Source organism: Berghia stephanieae, chromosome 6 (assembly GCF_034508935.2).
Source record: "Berghia stephanieae isolate SIO BIC M18660-M18661 chromosome 6, UCSD_Bste_1.3, whole genome shotgun sequence".
In the NCBI taxonomy this organism is placed as follows: Eukaryota; Metazoa; Mollusca; class Gastropoda; order Nudibranchia; family Aeolidiidae; genus Berghia; species Berghia stephanieae.
The window spans coordinates 1869136-1884135 of record NC_088365.1 but is presented as its reverse complement, the minus strand read 5'-3'; the positions used below and the strand labels follow the sequence as shown (position 1 = coordinate 1884135).

At 36.6% G+C, this 15000-nt stretch overlaps 1 protein-coding gene across 1 annotated transcript in view; it reads right to left on the bottom strand.

Annotated features, from left to right (window-relative positions):
* LOC144975594 (C-type mannose receptor 2-like) overlaps nucleotides 1-15000 on the bottom strand; it is a 29110-nt gene that overhangs the window by 3414 nt on the left and 10696 nt on the right. The window contains exons 4-12 of the mRNA XM_078919757.1: nucleotides 14646-14807; nucleotides 11402-11490; nucleotides 10835-10991; nucleotides 9432-9470; nucleotides 7939-8097; nucleotides 4582-4670; nucleotides 3205-3352; nucleotides 1559-1735; nucleotides 660-754 (exon numbers count right to left, since the gene is read on the bottom strand). Of these exons, the coding sequence (XP_078775883.1) occupies nucleotides 660-754; nucleotides 1559-1735; nucleotides 3205-3352; nucleotides 4582-4670; nucleotides 7939-8097; nucleotides 9432-9470; nucleotides 10835-10991; nucleotides 11402-11490; nucleotides 14646-14807 (1115 nt within the window). The remainder of the gene's footprint in view (nucleotides 1-659; nucleotides 755-1558; nucleotides 1736-3204; nucleotides 3353-4581; nucleotides 4671-7938; nucleotides 8098-9431; nucleotides 9471-10834; nucleotides 10992-11401; nucleotides 11491-14645; nucleotides 14808-15000) is intronic.

Sequence of the window (15000 nt, the reverse complement as noted above, 5' to 3'; positions counted from 1 at the left end):
ATCTATAAAAACGTTTATGATAATATAGATAGTATGCAGATGACGTCACTCAGGCTTTTGTTATTGTTTTTGCCATCCGCGTTTGTGAGTTGTTCTCACTAAACTGTATTAACCAGACTATAAAAGTTCATGGTTACACAAAGTTTGTGTGTTGGTCCGTTATACTTCCGGATGGCAATGTTGTGAACTCCTTGGCCAAGCGCATACTATCTATAGTTTTGAGGGTCGGTACGTTTCATCTGGTGGACAAATGTTGTGAGTATTTTACTTCAACGCTTAGCTGCAAACCCCTCATCCCCCAAACGCGCAATATTCACAAAATGTGCCCGAATCTCTTTGCAAAAGGTCCCAAAGTTGTCCCTCTGAGCGATTAGGCCCACGGAGCCGGGATTTATCCCGGTTTCTATAGCGTGAAACGGAGAATAATAATAATAATAATAATCGCTTTCTGCCCGTTTGATAGGACGCTAGTCCACCGCCAAGTACTTTCCGCCAGATCAAACAGACCGAGCTATCCAATCACTCTTGAGTGGACAGGGGAACCAGACTCGACTTCATAAGGAATCTATCTCGTTCCCTTTGCTCGTGAAAAGAGTGCTCTGCGAACTGAGCCATCAAAAGAGTCCCAAACCAACAGCAAAACTACAAGCATACTTTACCTCAGAATCATCCTGAGCCCATTTCCACTTGCCATTTCGACTTTCTTTGGAAAGCCCTATCCAGTATCTACGCACTGGGCGTTCCGCAGTCAGATCTGTGAATAAAAATTAAAAAGCTGAATATTCGTCGACAGCATATCTGGAGTTACATCGCGCTGATAAAAAATCAAACGACTGCTTTATCCTTTCCATATTGGTTCCTGGGTGGGTTCCTGACCTCCCATAGTGGGCAGGGAGGTACATACTGTGTCTTCTATCCCCTTCCATCTGTTTTCCAACATGCATTCTGTCTTTGTCTTGGAATGAGATTAGATACTTGGTTTTGTCCTGGCCCTGGCCGGAGTCCTTGCTGGGAGGGAAACAGTCAAATGCATAGTTATTGTTTTGGGAGATTACATTTTTACCTTGTAAATCATCTCTCTGTTATGTATTATTATATAATTTGTTATTTTGAATGTATGATGTAAGCATTTGAGTGTATTCCTCTTTGTTGGATGTTGTGCTTGTGTCCGTATGAGACTTATAGGTGATCTCAAACTAAGAACATTGGTGGTGTGCTCTTGGAATCTACATCTGATCCCTATTTGTTCCCAGTTATCCTATGTCTTACTTTTTCTTGGGTTCTTTAATTGTAATTCTAGAACTTTTTACTATCCCATTTTCTTCCTTTTTACTGGCGCTGATATAACCTAAATGTGTTGCAAGCGCCGTAAAACCCTTAAAAACAAACATAAACAAACCATATTGGTTCGCATTGTTATTTGGCTTTGATGATGTTCATTTGGATAATGATCCTATTGGTTTTGATAGAAATCAAAAGTACGCCTCACAGGTGCCTTGAATTGAACGAAAAATTATTTGGGAAAATATGAAGAACATTTATTCATATTGGTGTTTACCTTTGATAATGGTGAGATCTTTTTGGTTTTTGATAGAAACCAATTCGGCGTCAACCGACTGGCATCCCTTTCCCGCCTTCGCCCAAGTCCTCTTCGTTCCGGTATATTTCATAACACATGTAGAGTTATCACTCAGCATTGTCCATCCGGGAGAACAAGTTTTCTCATAAGTAACCTCTGTAAGAAATGAAACAAAACAAGATAAATTGTATGAGAGAGAGAGAGAGAGAGAGAGAGAGAGAGAGAGAGAGAGAGAGAGAGAGAGAGAGAGAGAGTGAGAGAGAGTGAGAGAGAGAGAGAGAGAGAGAAAATAAACATGTTCAAGAGTTGAAAAGATTTAACATTTGTGATCAATCATGCCAAACCCCCCCCCCCCCCTCCAAAAAACAAAACAAAGCAAACCAAACCACAGCAAAACAAACCTCCCCAAAGGAAAAAAAAAAGACCAAAACAAACAAAGATAAAGCACAAGCGGTCCTTCCGATCCAATAGGTCCATGGAGCCGGAGCTTATCCCGATTTCTATAGTGTGAAAAAGGATGTTTGAAATTGCATAGGACGAGTTTTCTGACCAAATTTTTAGACACTTATTGTCTTTCAAGATTAGTCAGTTAATTTGTTAAAAAGAGATAAATATCGTCACTTCCATCAAGACTTGGTAAGCTGTCCAGCCACCTAATAGGATTCAATAGTCTGATGTCACCAGCAACTTGGTTCTAATCAAAGAAAATCGGTACTTTTTATTCTTCATGCTGGCTAGAAATTTTTCACATGTCATGTGATCAGAATGTATAAAAGTCAAAACATGATCAGATCTATAATGCTTTTTCTCCTCTGGATGCACTTATATGCTCGTGGGAGAAGTATTTCATAAGGACGTCCGCCATTGTTCCAATAGTTTAGAACCAGTTACTAAGTTACTATGCGTCATTACAAGGGAATTGACGTCATGACAGTTGAAGCCTATTGTCCTAACTGCTTACCTGCTCTAGCTGCCACATGCCCTTACGGAGAGAACGTCAACATGGTTTTGCGCATGCATCTAGCTGCCTACTTTCTCTGTGGCTGTTTAATTTCTCCAACTGCCTAATTGTTCTACCTGGCTAATTTCTCCAACTACCCAATTGTTTTTTGCTAATTTTTCTTACTGCCAAATTATTTAAGCTACCTTATTGGGTTTTTTTTCTGCCTATTTTCTCTTGCTGCTTGCTTGTTCTAGCTGCTTACGTCCTCTTGCTGCCTAATTCATGGTTCGTACGTTAACCAATTGGAATATTCCCTGTATTTAGCCTTTATGTACAGTGTTTGTTCTTGCTTCCTAATAGTAGAAAAAGAACTCTCAGCTTGTGAGAAATGTCTTAAACATAAGTCTCCGTGAGTTTTAGCTGTGTACTTAAAACTAGGGAACAGGCACCGGTTTAAGATAAAGATCTGAACAAGTGTGTTTGCCAGACAAACAAGAAAGACAAATACAAGAAAAAAAAACAAAAAAAAAAAAAACAAAAAAAAAAAAAAACAAAAAAAAAACCAAAAAACAAAAAAAAAAAAAAAAAAAAAAACACCCCAAAAATCAGTCTACCTCGATTGGCGATTCATACACACTTGTTCAGATTTTTAGCTGTGTATTTATTGTTCATTATAACATACCAGTTACGTTGAAGTTCTGGCAGATAAAGTTGGACCTTCCACCGCATGGAGCGGTGTCCCATCTGTATTCACTGGTGGCCATCAGAGCGGCACAGTCCCAACCTCTAGTTGAACGCGGAGCATCCTCTGTCCAAGCTTCATATGGTATCTGTTTGGAATAAAATTATTTTATGTATGTATGCATGCAGGTAGGTAGGTAGGTGGGGAGGGGGGGGGGGGCAGGTATTCAGGCAAAAAGGTTGGTAGATATGTAGATAAGTAGGTAGGTATATAGGGAGGGAGGTAGGTAAGTAGGGAGGGATGGATGGAAGGAAGGAATGATGAATAATTAGACGGGTGAATGAATGAATGTATGTATGGTTGTTTGCAAGGATGGACGGATCTATTAACGAGTAGATTTCTGACCAATACAAACATGGAATTTGTGACACACCCTCACACGTGCTCGGACAAACATAGTTGGTTGTTTATAATCAGCAACGTGAATGAAATCGACCTCTCTCTGATCATTGTTTATTGTTTTTATACCGCCGAATGGGTGACTAGTTATCACACGATTTTCTCGATCAGATTATGAACGTTTAAATTTACACATAGTTTTCTGTGTTGGTTCTCTTGATCAAGCGGTAGAACAGTGGGTATTTTACTTAAAAATAAACACAAACCATCGAGAATAAAACTTGTGTAGTTTGCTGTGTCTACCAATCACTGCCATTGTTTACATTATGACGATTGTCTGAGGGGCGTGGTTATCTAACTGTCTATTGGTGGGTGGATGGGTGAATATACGTAAGGTATGCATACAAACATACTTACATACATACATACATACATACATACATACATACATATCTACATACATACATACATACATACATACATACATACATACATACATACATACATACATACATACTAATACATACATACATACATACATACATGCATCATGCATACATACATGCATGCATGCATACATACATACATACATACATACATACATACATACATACATACATACATACATACATACATACATACATACATACATACATACATACATACATGCATACATACATACATACATGCATACATACATACATACATACATACATACATACATACATACATACATACATACATACATACATACATACATACATACATACATACATACATGCATACATACATACATAAAATATAATGATATCTTGACGAACTCGATGAAAAACACATAAAATGGACAGGGAAGTGTCAACATCGTTAACCTAGTGACGTCATGAAAAGCACCACCGGAAGTCTATTATGATGATGGTGATGATTATGATGATGATGATGATGATGATGATGATGATGATGATGATGATGTAAACTCACAGGTTCATCACTGTCCCCATTCACAAACTTTTCACTAGTCCGCCTGTCATTGACAGCAAGCCAGTAATACTTGAAGCCCCGTACCTTTGCTGCAAGCAGGAATATAAACATACTATTACAATACGCGACACCATGAGGAGTGTCTGAATGAAGCAACTGCCAATGTAAGACTCTTACGTTTGATGTTTTTGGACGACTTCCCTGCGCTAAATTGGGAGCGCGCGTTGGGAACAAGCTCATGTCAAAAGAAAAAACAAATATCAGAAGTTCAAGAATACTTTTTATTAGAAAAAATAAGAAGGGGCTATAGGGAAGAACGAGGAAGTGTTGGAGAAGGTGAGAAAGGGAAGAATACTGATCGATAACATCAGAAAGAGGCAGTTACGTTTTCTGGGACATGTGTGGAGAAGAGACGGAATAGAAAAGTTGGTAACATCTGGGATGATCGAAGGAAAGAGAGCTAGAAGAAGACAAAGAATGACTGATCTAAATAACCTAAGAATGGCCAAATGTGACTTAAAAAGCAACACAAATTCCATGCGCACCGCAGAGGATCGTGATTCGTGGAGACAGCTGACCGGCAACGTGCTCAAGAGCACAAGCCACGATGGATGAAGATAGGGAACAAAAGTCGTGGCATCAAGCCCTCCATTCTTCTGGTTCCCAAATCCTTGGGAGTGTGCACGGAACCAGTCCTTCGGAACTAATAATGAATAGGTTACATGAAAGTGGCATAACTATTTCAGTAGCAGGATGTCTGGCAGATTCTTAGGATTGCGTAAAAGAGCGAGGATGGATGATCTTTATTCACAACCAGTATATATTATTTTGTAAAGCCGTTTGAGCACGTTTAGTGGATATTGCGCTATATTAAAGCTCAATATTTAGACTAGAAAATAAGATAGCATCACTCTGACACCAGAAGATGAATTACACAGGGTATTATCCAGTCCTCCGGAAGAGAAATTTCTCCAATGAAATAAGAACCAGCTTTTTGACATCAAACTTCTTTTCCATATTATTGCCATAACGTACCCAAGTCCAGATTGGCCACTTCTAGAAACGACTGAGGACAGCGATTGTGCTAGCAATATAGGGAATGAGATTAGCGGAAGAGTAGCGTCCCTTGATTGGACGTCACCGGCGGAGAAGTTATTTGTAAACAAACCAACTTTTATTTTTAATTTGTAGTCTACTTCGTATTTTGTTCATAATGGAGAAAACTAAAGAAAAGATCTACGTTGATTATGATATGCATTTTTGTACAGAAATATGAATAATAAATTTTGTATTTGGAGCGGCTTGGCTTGTAGTTGGTTTGTTTACAAACAACTTCTCCGCCGGTGACGTCCAATCAAGGGACGCTACTCTTCCACTAATCTCATTCCTTATAGAACGCCAAATTGATAAATCAGTTGATATTAATTTATTCTTATGTGCCAGTAAGAGATGAAAAAATAAATGCTTCTGGAAAAATTGAAAGACATGGAATTTCAATGCTGTCTCGAATTGGATTCAATAGTCCGATGTCACGTCGCCCAGCAACGCGGCCATCGTGGTTTTAAACAAAGAAAATCGGTACTTTTTATTCTTCATGAGGCTAGAACTTTTCATATGTCTTGTTATCAGAATGTGTAACAGTCAAAACACGGTCAGATTTATAATGTTTTTTCCCCCCTCTAGATACGCTTCTTCTCGTCGGAGAAATGAGGGCGTCCGCCATTGTTCCGATAGTTGAGAGCCAGTTACTAAGTTACCATGCGTCATTACGATTGAAGTGACGTTACGACTGTTGAAGAGTATTGAGGTCAAATTGCAGTTGACACGGTGTAGAACTAACACCTTCCGTCAAATCCACTTTTTAATGAAAACTACCCAATTCAACCCGATTTTATTATTGGGGCTATGCGTTTAAGCAAAATGCTCAAGCATAAGCAAGTTGGATATAACTTACCAACGCACTAAACTATCTATAATCTTGAACCTTTATAATCGGATTGATCAAATTTAGTGAGAAATACTCATAAAATGGATGACTAAAAACAATAACAAAGAGCTGTGTGAAAATCCACTTACTTTTAGAAAACGGTTAAAATTGGACTTTTCTGTAGGGCATATGATTTAGACTCTTAGCATGTATTTTATTAGAATTATCATATGTGGTTAACATGTATGGGTATGATAACTGCTGATGTGTTGAAGTAAAGCGCCAGTGAACAATTTTGATTCAACTAGGCGCTATATAAATTCATTATATTATTATTATCATTATTATTATTATTATTATTATTATTATTATTATTATTATTATTATTATTATTATTATTATTATTATTATTATTATTATTATTATTATTATTATTATTATTATTATCATAGTAAGAAAGATTCTAGATAAGCAAGACTTTGATAAGATATGACATGAATGAGATCATTGGAGGGGTATGACAATGACGAAAGTATCATGGGACTCCTGTGTTTGAAATGTCGAACTCGCTCCTAATGCGCGATCCCAAAGTCGCAATTTTGGAGGTCGTTCATATAATCCCAAGGCAAGAGAATCTTTTATTTTTACACCAATTATCAGTGCAGTGTCCTGTAAACGTCTCCCATATTATGGAGACAAGAAGAAAACACCAGACTCTCTGCAATTTATGAATTGTGCGTTTTTTTGGTCTTGTGGTATGACATTAAATAAATCATAAATTGAGCTTAAATAAATTGAGCTTTATATAGCGCGATATCCACTAAATGTGCTCAAAGCGATTTACAAGGGGTCCCTGGTCAACAGCAACATTTAACATTTAGAACGGGACATGACGCCTAATAGGCGATATTACAATTTTTCGGATAAAGACGACGCTGTTAACGACCAGGTACTCATTTTACACCTGAATATGGTGAGAGAATGTGAGTAAATGGCCTTTTCCAAGGACTCAACTACACACCGAGCGCGAGGCTCGAACTCAGGACCTTCCGATCCGAAAGCGAGTGTCATACCACTAGACCACATGCCGCACATACAGGTCTCTGGTGCTGGTTCGATTCTCGCTATTGCGGCGTATAGTTGGAAAAGGCTCTTTATTATCATCATTCTTTCACCATATTCAGGTGTAAAATGAGAATCAGGCCCATAACAGCTTTGTCTCTACATAAACAACAACAACAACAACAACAACATATATTGCAATAACTCTTTACAAGCGTCATGTATGTCTCGTCCACCATGTTATGTGTTGCTGTTGGATATTGGCACCCCTTGTAAAGCGCTTTGAGTTCATTTATTGGAAATTGAGCCATATAAAATCTCCTTTTTAAAACAAGTTCAATGGCTTAACGAATATAATATAAGCTTACACTTCAAAAAGTCTTGTGCCTTGTAATTAGGAACGGTCACCAACTGAGACCCTTCGGCCTCACATGCTGCCTTGGCTTGAAACCAATTCTTTATTTCATAAACTACTTTTAAACAGCCACCACCATACTTGTACTCTGTATAACCTTCGGCGCATTTTACTGCAGAGAAAAATAGAAAACAACAAAACAGTAGATAGATCCATCATGTTTAACCCTCTCCTTACCAACTGAAGGAAAATCGTCACATTTGTTACGATAGGAACAACAGCTTTCTTATTCAGATTTGTTTTATTAATTACAACAAGATGAATCATCTTAACTACGCCACTACCACATCATCTCATTCATCTGTCGTGTTTCATTCATCCTGTTTTGTTGATAAAGGGGAAACCCGAAACGTTCATTTGATCTGTTTTTGTAATTAAATTGAAGCTTACATTCAACTTCACATTATTATTTATAACTAATGGACAATATAATTTTTGCGTTGGTTTGAGGTTATTTCCATTACAACAATGAGACCATAGCAAAGTGGGTTACCAGACTCGGAACACACTGGTTAAAAAATTATTTTTAATTCAGAAAAGTGAGTGGAGCAGGCACTTATGTTGATAACAACAAGAGATGAAGTGAGTATGAAAATGCCAGAAGACAATAGAGACTAAAAATTTTCGCGGCGGTGATGAGATCGTGGATAGCTCATATGGTATAGTCACGTTCTCCCCGGCCAGGCGGAGTTGTCGTACCCGTAAGGTCGCGGGTTCAAACCATCATCACCGCCGCGAAATTGTTTTATTCTCTATTATCTTCTGGCACTTACAAACTCACCTCATCTCTTGTTGTTTAAAATTATTTACGATAAAACAGTTCTTGGCTAGATAACAATTTGGGTTTTCAGACATGGACAAATAGTTCACATTGGCTTTTCTCTTGATATTGCTACATCGTATAGCCACTGAGATAGAGGTTTTATCGATTTTAAAGGAATGTTCTAGAACAAAGAAATGCAATATAGTTATATTGTTCTATTAGCTAAATTGATAAACAATTGAAATAATATAAGTTCACCTATTTGCAGGTTTGCGTCTGATAACAGAACAAAATTATGAGCTAGATTTAACATTGTTGTTATGGGAATATTTCCATTACACTGGCGTGCGTGCACTTTTTTGCAGGTCTGATAACCCAATTCCTTATGGGTTCATTGTTGGAATGGAAATCAAAAAAAAAAAAAAAAAAAAAAAGAAGACGCAAAATATTGTCCATTACAACAATGTTAATTTAGGCCCATAAGTGTATTCAGGTGTCAGACCTGCATATATGTGCATGTCGCATTATACCAATGACAAATAATAATTTGAGTGATCAAACCTACACCTTGATATACATTGATCTAAGTATCAAGCTTGCAAATCGCAAAATCAGAGTTAAATATAGAATTGTTAAAACATTTTTTTGGTGTGATTTAATATATTTGGTTAAAAAATATTTACCTTCAACTCTTGGCGGCGGAGTGATATTAGCAGCATCCTCTGTAAATATAATATAAATGAAAAATAATCCGTTTCATTACGATAAATAGTAAATAATAGATTTGATTGAATGATTACACACCATAAATTTGTTGTTCCAAAACCTACGTAGAGGAGCACTTGCGTCACCAGCAAAGGGTTTGATTTGGTTCTCGGACTCAGTCGAGATTTTTTATCTTATCCATCGGCTGTCCACCCAACTAGGAATCGGTAGCTGGTGCGGCTATGTGGTCTAGTGGTATGACACTCGCTTTCGGATCGGAAGGTCCTGGGTTCGAAGCTCGCTCGGCGCAAAGTTGAGTTCTTGGAGAAGGCTCTTTACTCACATTCTCTCACCATACTCAGGTGTAAAATGAGTACCTGGTCGTTAACAGCGTTGTCTCTGTCCGAAAAAATTGTAACATTGCCTAACAGGCGTCATGTCACATCCTAAATGTGAAATGGGGTCAGGGACCCCCTGTAAAGCGCTTTGAACACATTATGTGGATATTGCGCTATATAAAAGCTCAATTTTTTAAGCTCTGTTATATGTGGCAGAAATAGATGGTGTCTTACACAAGAGGTAATTGCTACTGTTCGTTTAACGTTAGAGAAACCAGGATATACCACTGGCTATATGATTCTGAAAGCAATTAATTATGTTTCATTCTTATATAATCTATTCTTAAAAAATAGGGTGGGGGTTTAAGATTGTTCCGTACATCACATGTTAAATTTTGGCCAACGAGCACATAGTTATATCAAATATTTTATTCTCGATAGAGAGAACGGTGTTACCAACCAGATACTCGTTTTACATCTGAGTACGGAATGAGAATTTGAGTAAACAATCTTTTCCAAGGACTCAACTTTGTGCAACTTAGGGAGGGACTCGAACCGGTCCGAAAACTTAGTCAAACTACACGACCACGAGGCCACACAAAATGATGATGATGATGATGATGATGATGATGATGATGATGATGATGAATCATTCTTCGTTCCATGTTTTGTTCCTCATATTTCCACTCAATAGATTGTAAAACTTTACCAGGGCCTCAGAAAAACCTTTATTTTCATGGTGCCGAAACCCGGGACAGATTCACAAGGATTTGGTTTGATTTTTTCCTTGTTAAATGAGCTGAAACAGAGACCAAACGAGGCATTGTTTGACAGGCTTTTCGATTAAGAACCAGGACTTTAGAAAAGCTTCATGTTTTCATTGGCTGTTGGTTTGGTACCAACGCTTATAAAGAGCATTCTCAAACTATTAGCTTGGGGTCTTTGTAAAACGCTCTGATCATATCCGTTGGGATTGCGCTATATAGAAATCAATATTATCATATCATTTTTATTTTTGGAACATAAATTCATGTTACACGTACCTTCCACTGCCCTTTCACACAAGATGCCCAGTCTGTAGTAACAACTGTCACTATTCCAATCAATTCCGTTGGCACCGGCCTTTCTTACGTTAACACAGTCTTTTATCTTTGGTTTTAAATCCTGGTCTCCCGGCTTTATTGTAGGGTGGTAGCTTGCCTGGTATGTATATGTGATGAATAGATTTATAAATACATAAAAAAAAACACCGCCGGTTCTAACCATAATATATATATATATATATATATATATATATATATATATATATATATATATATATATATATATATATATAGGTAGATAGATAGATAAATAAATAAATAAATAGTTAGATAGATAGATAGATAGATAGATAGATAGATAGATGGGTAGGTAAATAGATAGATAGATAAATAAATAGATAGATAGATAGATAGATAGATAGATATATGGATATATATATATATATATATATATATATATATATATATATATATATAGATAGATAGATAGATAGATAGATAGATAGATAGATAGATAGGTAGATAAAATATCGATTGATAGATAAACAGACTAATCGAAATTCTTACATCCTCAGGATCATTATTCCATCTGTAGTGTCCTTCCTTGTTACGATCGTTGAGCAAAATCCAATATTTCTTCCCTCCTGGTAACATTCCTGTATGGTAATTTAAAAAAATAAATTGATAATTTATAAAGTGCAATATTCACTGAACGTGCTCTAAAACTCTTAAAAAGGGTTTCTGGCCAACAACAACACTTAACATGTAGGGCGAGACATGGCTTCTGTTAGGCGATATTAAGTTATTTCTTTCTGACTGAGACATTGCGGTTAACTCTCTCCTTACCAGCCATTCTCAAGATTTCCCCCAAAACTTCACACCCAACTAAGGCAGACAGACTGGTAAGTAGGTAGGTAGATAGGGAGGGAGGTAGGTAAGTAGGGAGGGATGGATGGAAGGAAGGAATGATGAATGATTAGACGAGCACAAAATACATTTTTTATCACTCAGACATAAAAGTAGTAAAATTCTGGCGATACATAATTTCTTTAGCAAAACATATTCTACAACACACTGTTCATTTCCTTTAAATTGTATGATGTACAAAAGAAATTTGATTAAGAAAAATTAAGAAAAAGGTTGGTTGTATCGTAACGAATGTGACGATTTTCCTATAGTTGGTAAGGAGAGGGTTAAAAGCCAAGTACTCGTTTTAAAATAAATACGTGAGTAAAGAACCTTTTCTAATGACTCAACTATGCGATACTCCGAGCGGGACTCGAACTCTGGACCTTCCGACCTGAAGGCGAGTGTCATACCACAAGACCACATCGTCGCCACGGCGTAATTTTAAAAATAGGCAAATAAAAGTAGCAAACCATATTATGAACTTTGATCCTTTTTGTTAGATTAAAATTCTAAGAGATTGATGTAAAAGAAATAAATATACAAAATGCAAAACTCGGCACGTTTTGGGTTCAAAACCCTTCTTCAGCCAATAACAAAAACAGTAAAATACTCAACACATAATCCAGATAGATGGGAGATTATAAGTATTACCGTTTTCAAAGTTATTGCTGTCAGCTGAAGATAGGTTTTGAGTTTTGAGCACTAAACGTTTCGGGTTTGGTATTTATTTGTTCTTTTTAGAAGCTGCACAAACTTGAACACATTTTACACTTGATACGTTGATAGAATGTGAGTAAAGAGAATTTTGAACATCTTAACCAACCCGACTTAATACCGTTTTGAGGCGAAGGGTCACAGTTGGTAAGACAATTGTTGTCTCGAGGAAAGGGAAGATTCTAACATGTGACATCCAAATAAACGGAACAACAAGTAAAAACATTCAAATATTAAGGAGCATTGAATGATGAAAATGGAAAAAGTACAGGTGAAGTTAAAAGCAGGATAGGAAAGCCCCCCCCCCCCCCCCCCAAAAAAAAAAAAAAACAAAAAAAAAAAAAACAACAAAAAACAAAACAAAAACAAAACAAAACAAAAAACAAAAACAAAAAAAAAAAAACAAAAAAAAAACAAAACAAAAAAAACAACAACAAACAAACAAAAAACAAACAAAACAAAAACCGCTTTCCGAAACATGAAAAGCCTATTTACCAGAAAAGAAACACTGCCCAACCTCTAAAGATGAGACTGCTTCAATGTTCCATAGAATTCATATTAACATACGCATGCGAAACTTGGACCATGGCCTCAGAGATAATTAAAAGACTAGAAGCTGTTGAAATGTGGTTTCTGAGAAGAGTGCTCCGTATTCCGTGGACAGATAAAAAGAGAAATGAGGATGTATGTCCTGAAAGGGGCTGGGTGTGTGAAGAGTAGTTAGTAGACGCAATACGTAAATGGCAGGCACACTTCCTAGGTTATGTGATAGAGAAGAGAAGGACTGGAAAAACTGAGTGTGCCCGGAATGTCAACAGGAAAGAGAGCCCTGGAAGACAGAGAGCGAAAATGATTGATTCCCTGACAGATTGGCGAGGAACGGAAAGAAACTGCAACACCATAAGAGCAACGGGGAAAAAAAAGAGGAGTGGAGAGCCATGACCGCAAAGGCTACCAAGCACGGCACACTAGAGCTTAAAAAAACAACTAGAGCTTTTATATAGCGCAATAATCACTAAATGTGCTCAAATCGCTTTACAAAGGGTCCCTCGCCAAAAGCAACACGTAACATGTAGAACGAGACATGACGCCCGTTAGGTGATATTACAATTTCTCCGACAGAGACACCGCTGTTGACGAACAGGTACTCATTTTACACCTGAGTACGCTGAGAGATTGTGAGTAAAGAGTCTTTTCCAAGGACTCAACTATGCGCCGAGCGAGACTCGAACCCAGGACCTTTCGATCTGAAAGCGAGTGTCACACTACAAGACCACACGATGATGATGATCTTCTATCGTTCCTTTCATAATGATTAGATAGGAAAATCTGGGCCGATTTCACAAGTTGATTATCTGTTTATTACTTTAGATTCAAATATGTTAACTAAGAGATCAGTAACATCGGTGCTTCAATGAATATCGCATTGATTCGCTATTACTGCTCTCTTACTGAAAACGTCAAGATGACAGTGCAGCAAGATTAGTTTTTGGCAAAAAAAAATTTGATCATGCAACCCCTTTGTTGTCCTCTCTCCACTGGTTGCCCATTGAAAAGCGCACATATTACAAAGCAGCGTGTCTTGTTTATAAGTGTTTGACTGGTATAGCACCGGCATATCTCACAGATCACGTGGTCATGTGTAAATTTGAAAATTACACTTTAAGATCATGTAATGACCAAACGAAAATTTCGGAAAAAAGATCAAGAACAAAATTTGGTGATAGATCGTTTACTTGTTTCGGCCCCAAGATTTGGAATGAACTACCACGTGGTCTGGGGGAGTGCAAGTCTTTACCTACCTTTAAAAAGAATCTCAAGACACATTTTTACTGTATTTGTTTTTATTGACTCTATGAATCCTTGATTTGGCTATGAATAGTTGTTGTTGTTGTTATTTTTTTTCACTTAAAATTGATATATATATATTGTAAAGTGCCCAGAGCTTGTGTTTTACACGAGAACGAGCGCTATATAGATGTGTATTATTATTATTATTATTATTATTATTATTATTATTATTATTATTATTATTATTATTATTATTATTATTATTATTATTATTATTATTATTATCATTATTATTATTATTATTATTATTATTATTATTATTATTATTATTATTATTATTATTATTATTATTATTATTATTATTATTATTATTATTATTATTATGATGTTCAAATACCTTTGATGAAATTGTTGGCGTCACTGTCTGGAATTTTGGCCAAACGTCCCCCCGGGAAGTTGCTGCAGTCTTTTTCAGCGACGTACCAGTTGCTGTCGTAGTGCATGGCTTTGTAACACGTTCTTCCCGCTGGGTATAAAGTCCAGCCTTCATGGCATGTTGCTGTAAGGATGAAAGATTTGTGTGGATATGTCGATAGCTAGAAAGAAAATATAATTGGTGTTTTTGAAATATAATAATAATAATAATAATAATAATAATAATAATAATAATAATAATAATAATAATAATAATAATAATAATAATAATAATAATAATAATAGATCTTTATTGTCCATAAATATGGCAATTTGTC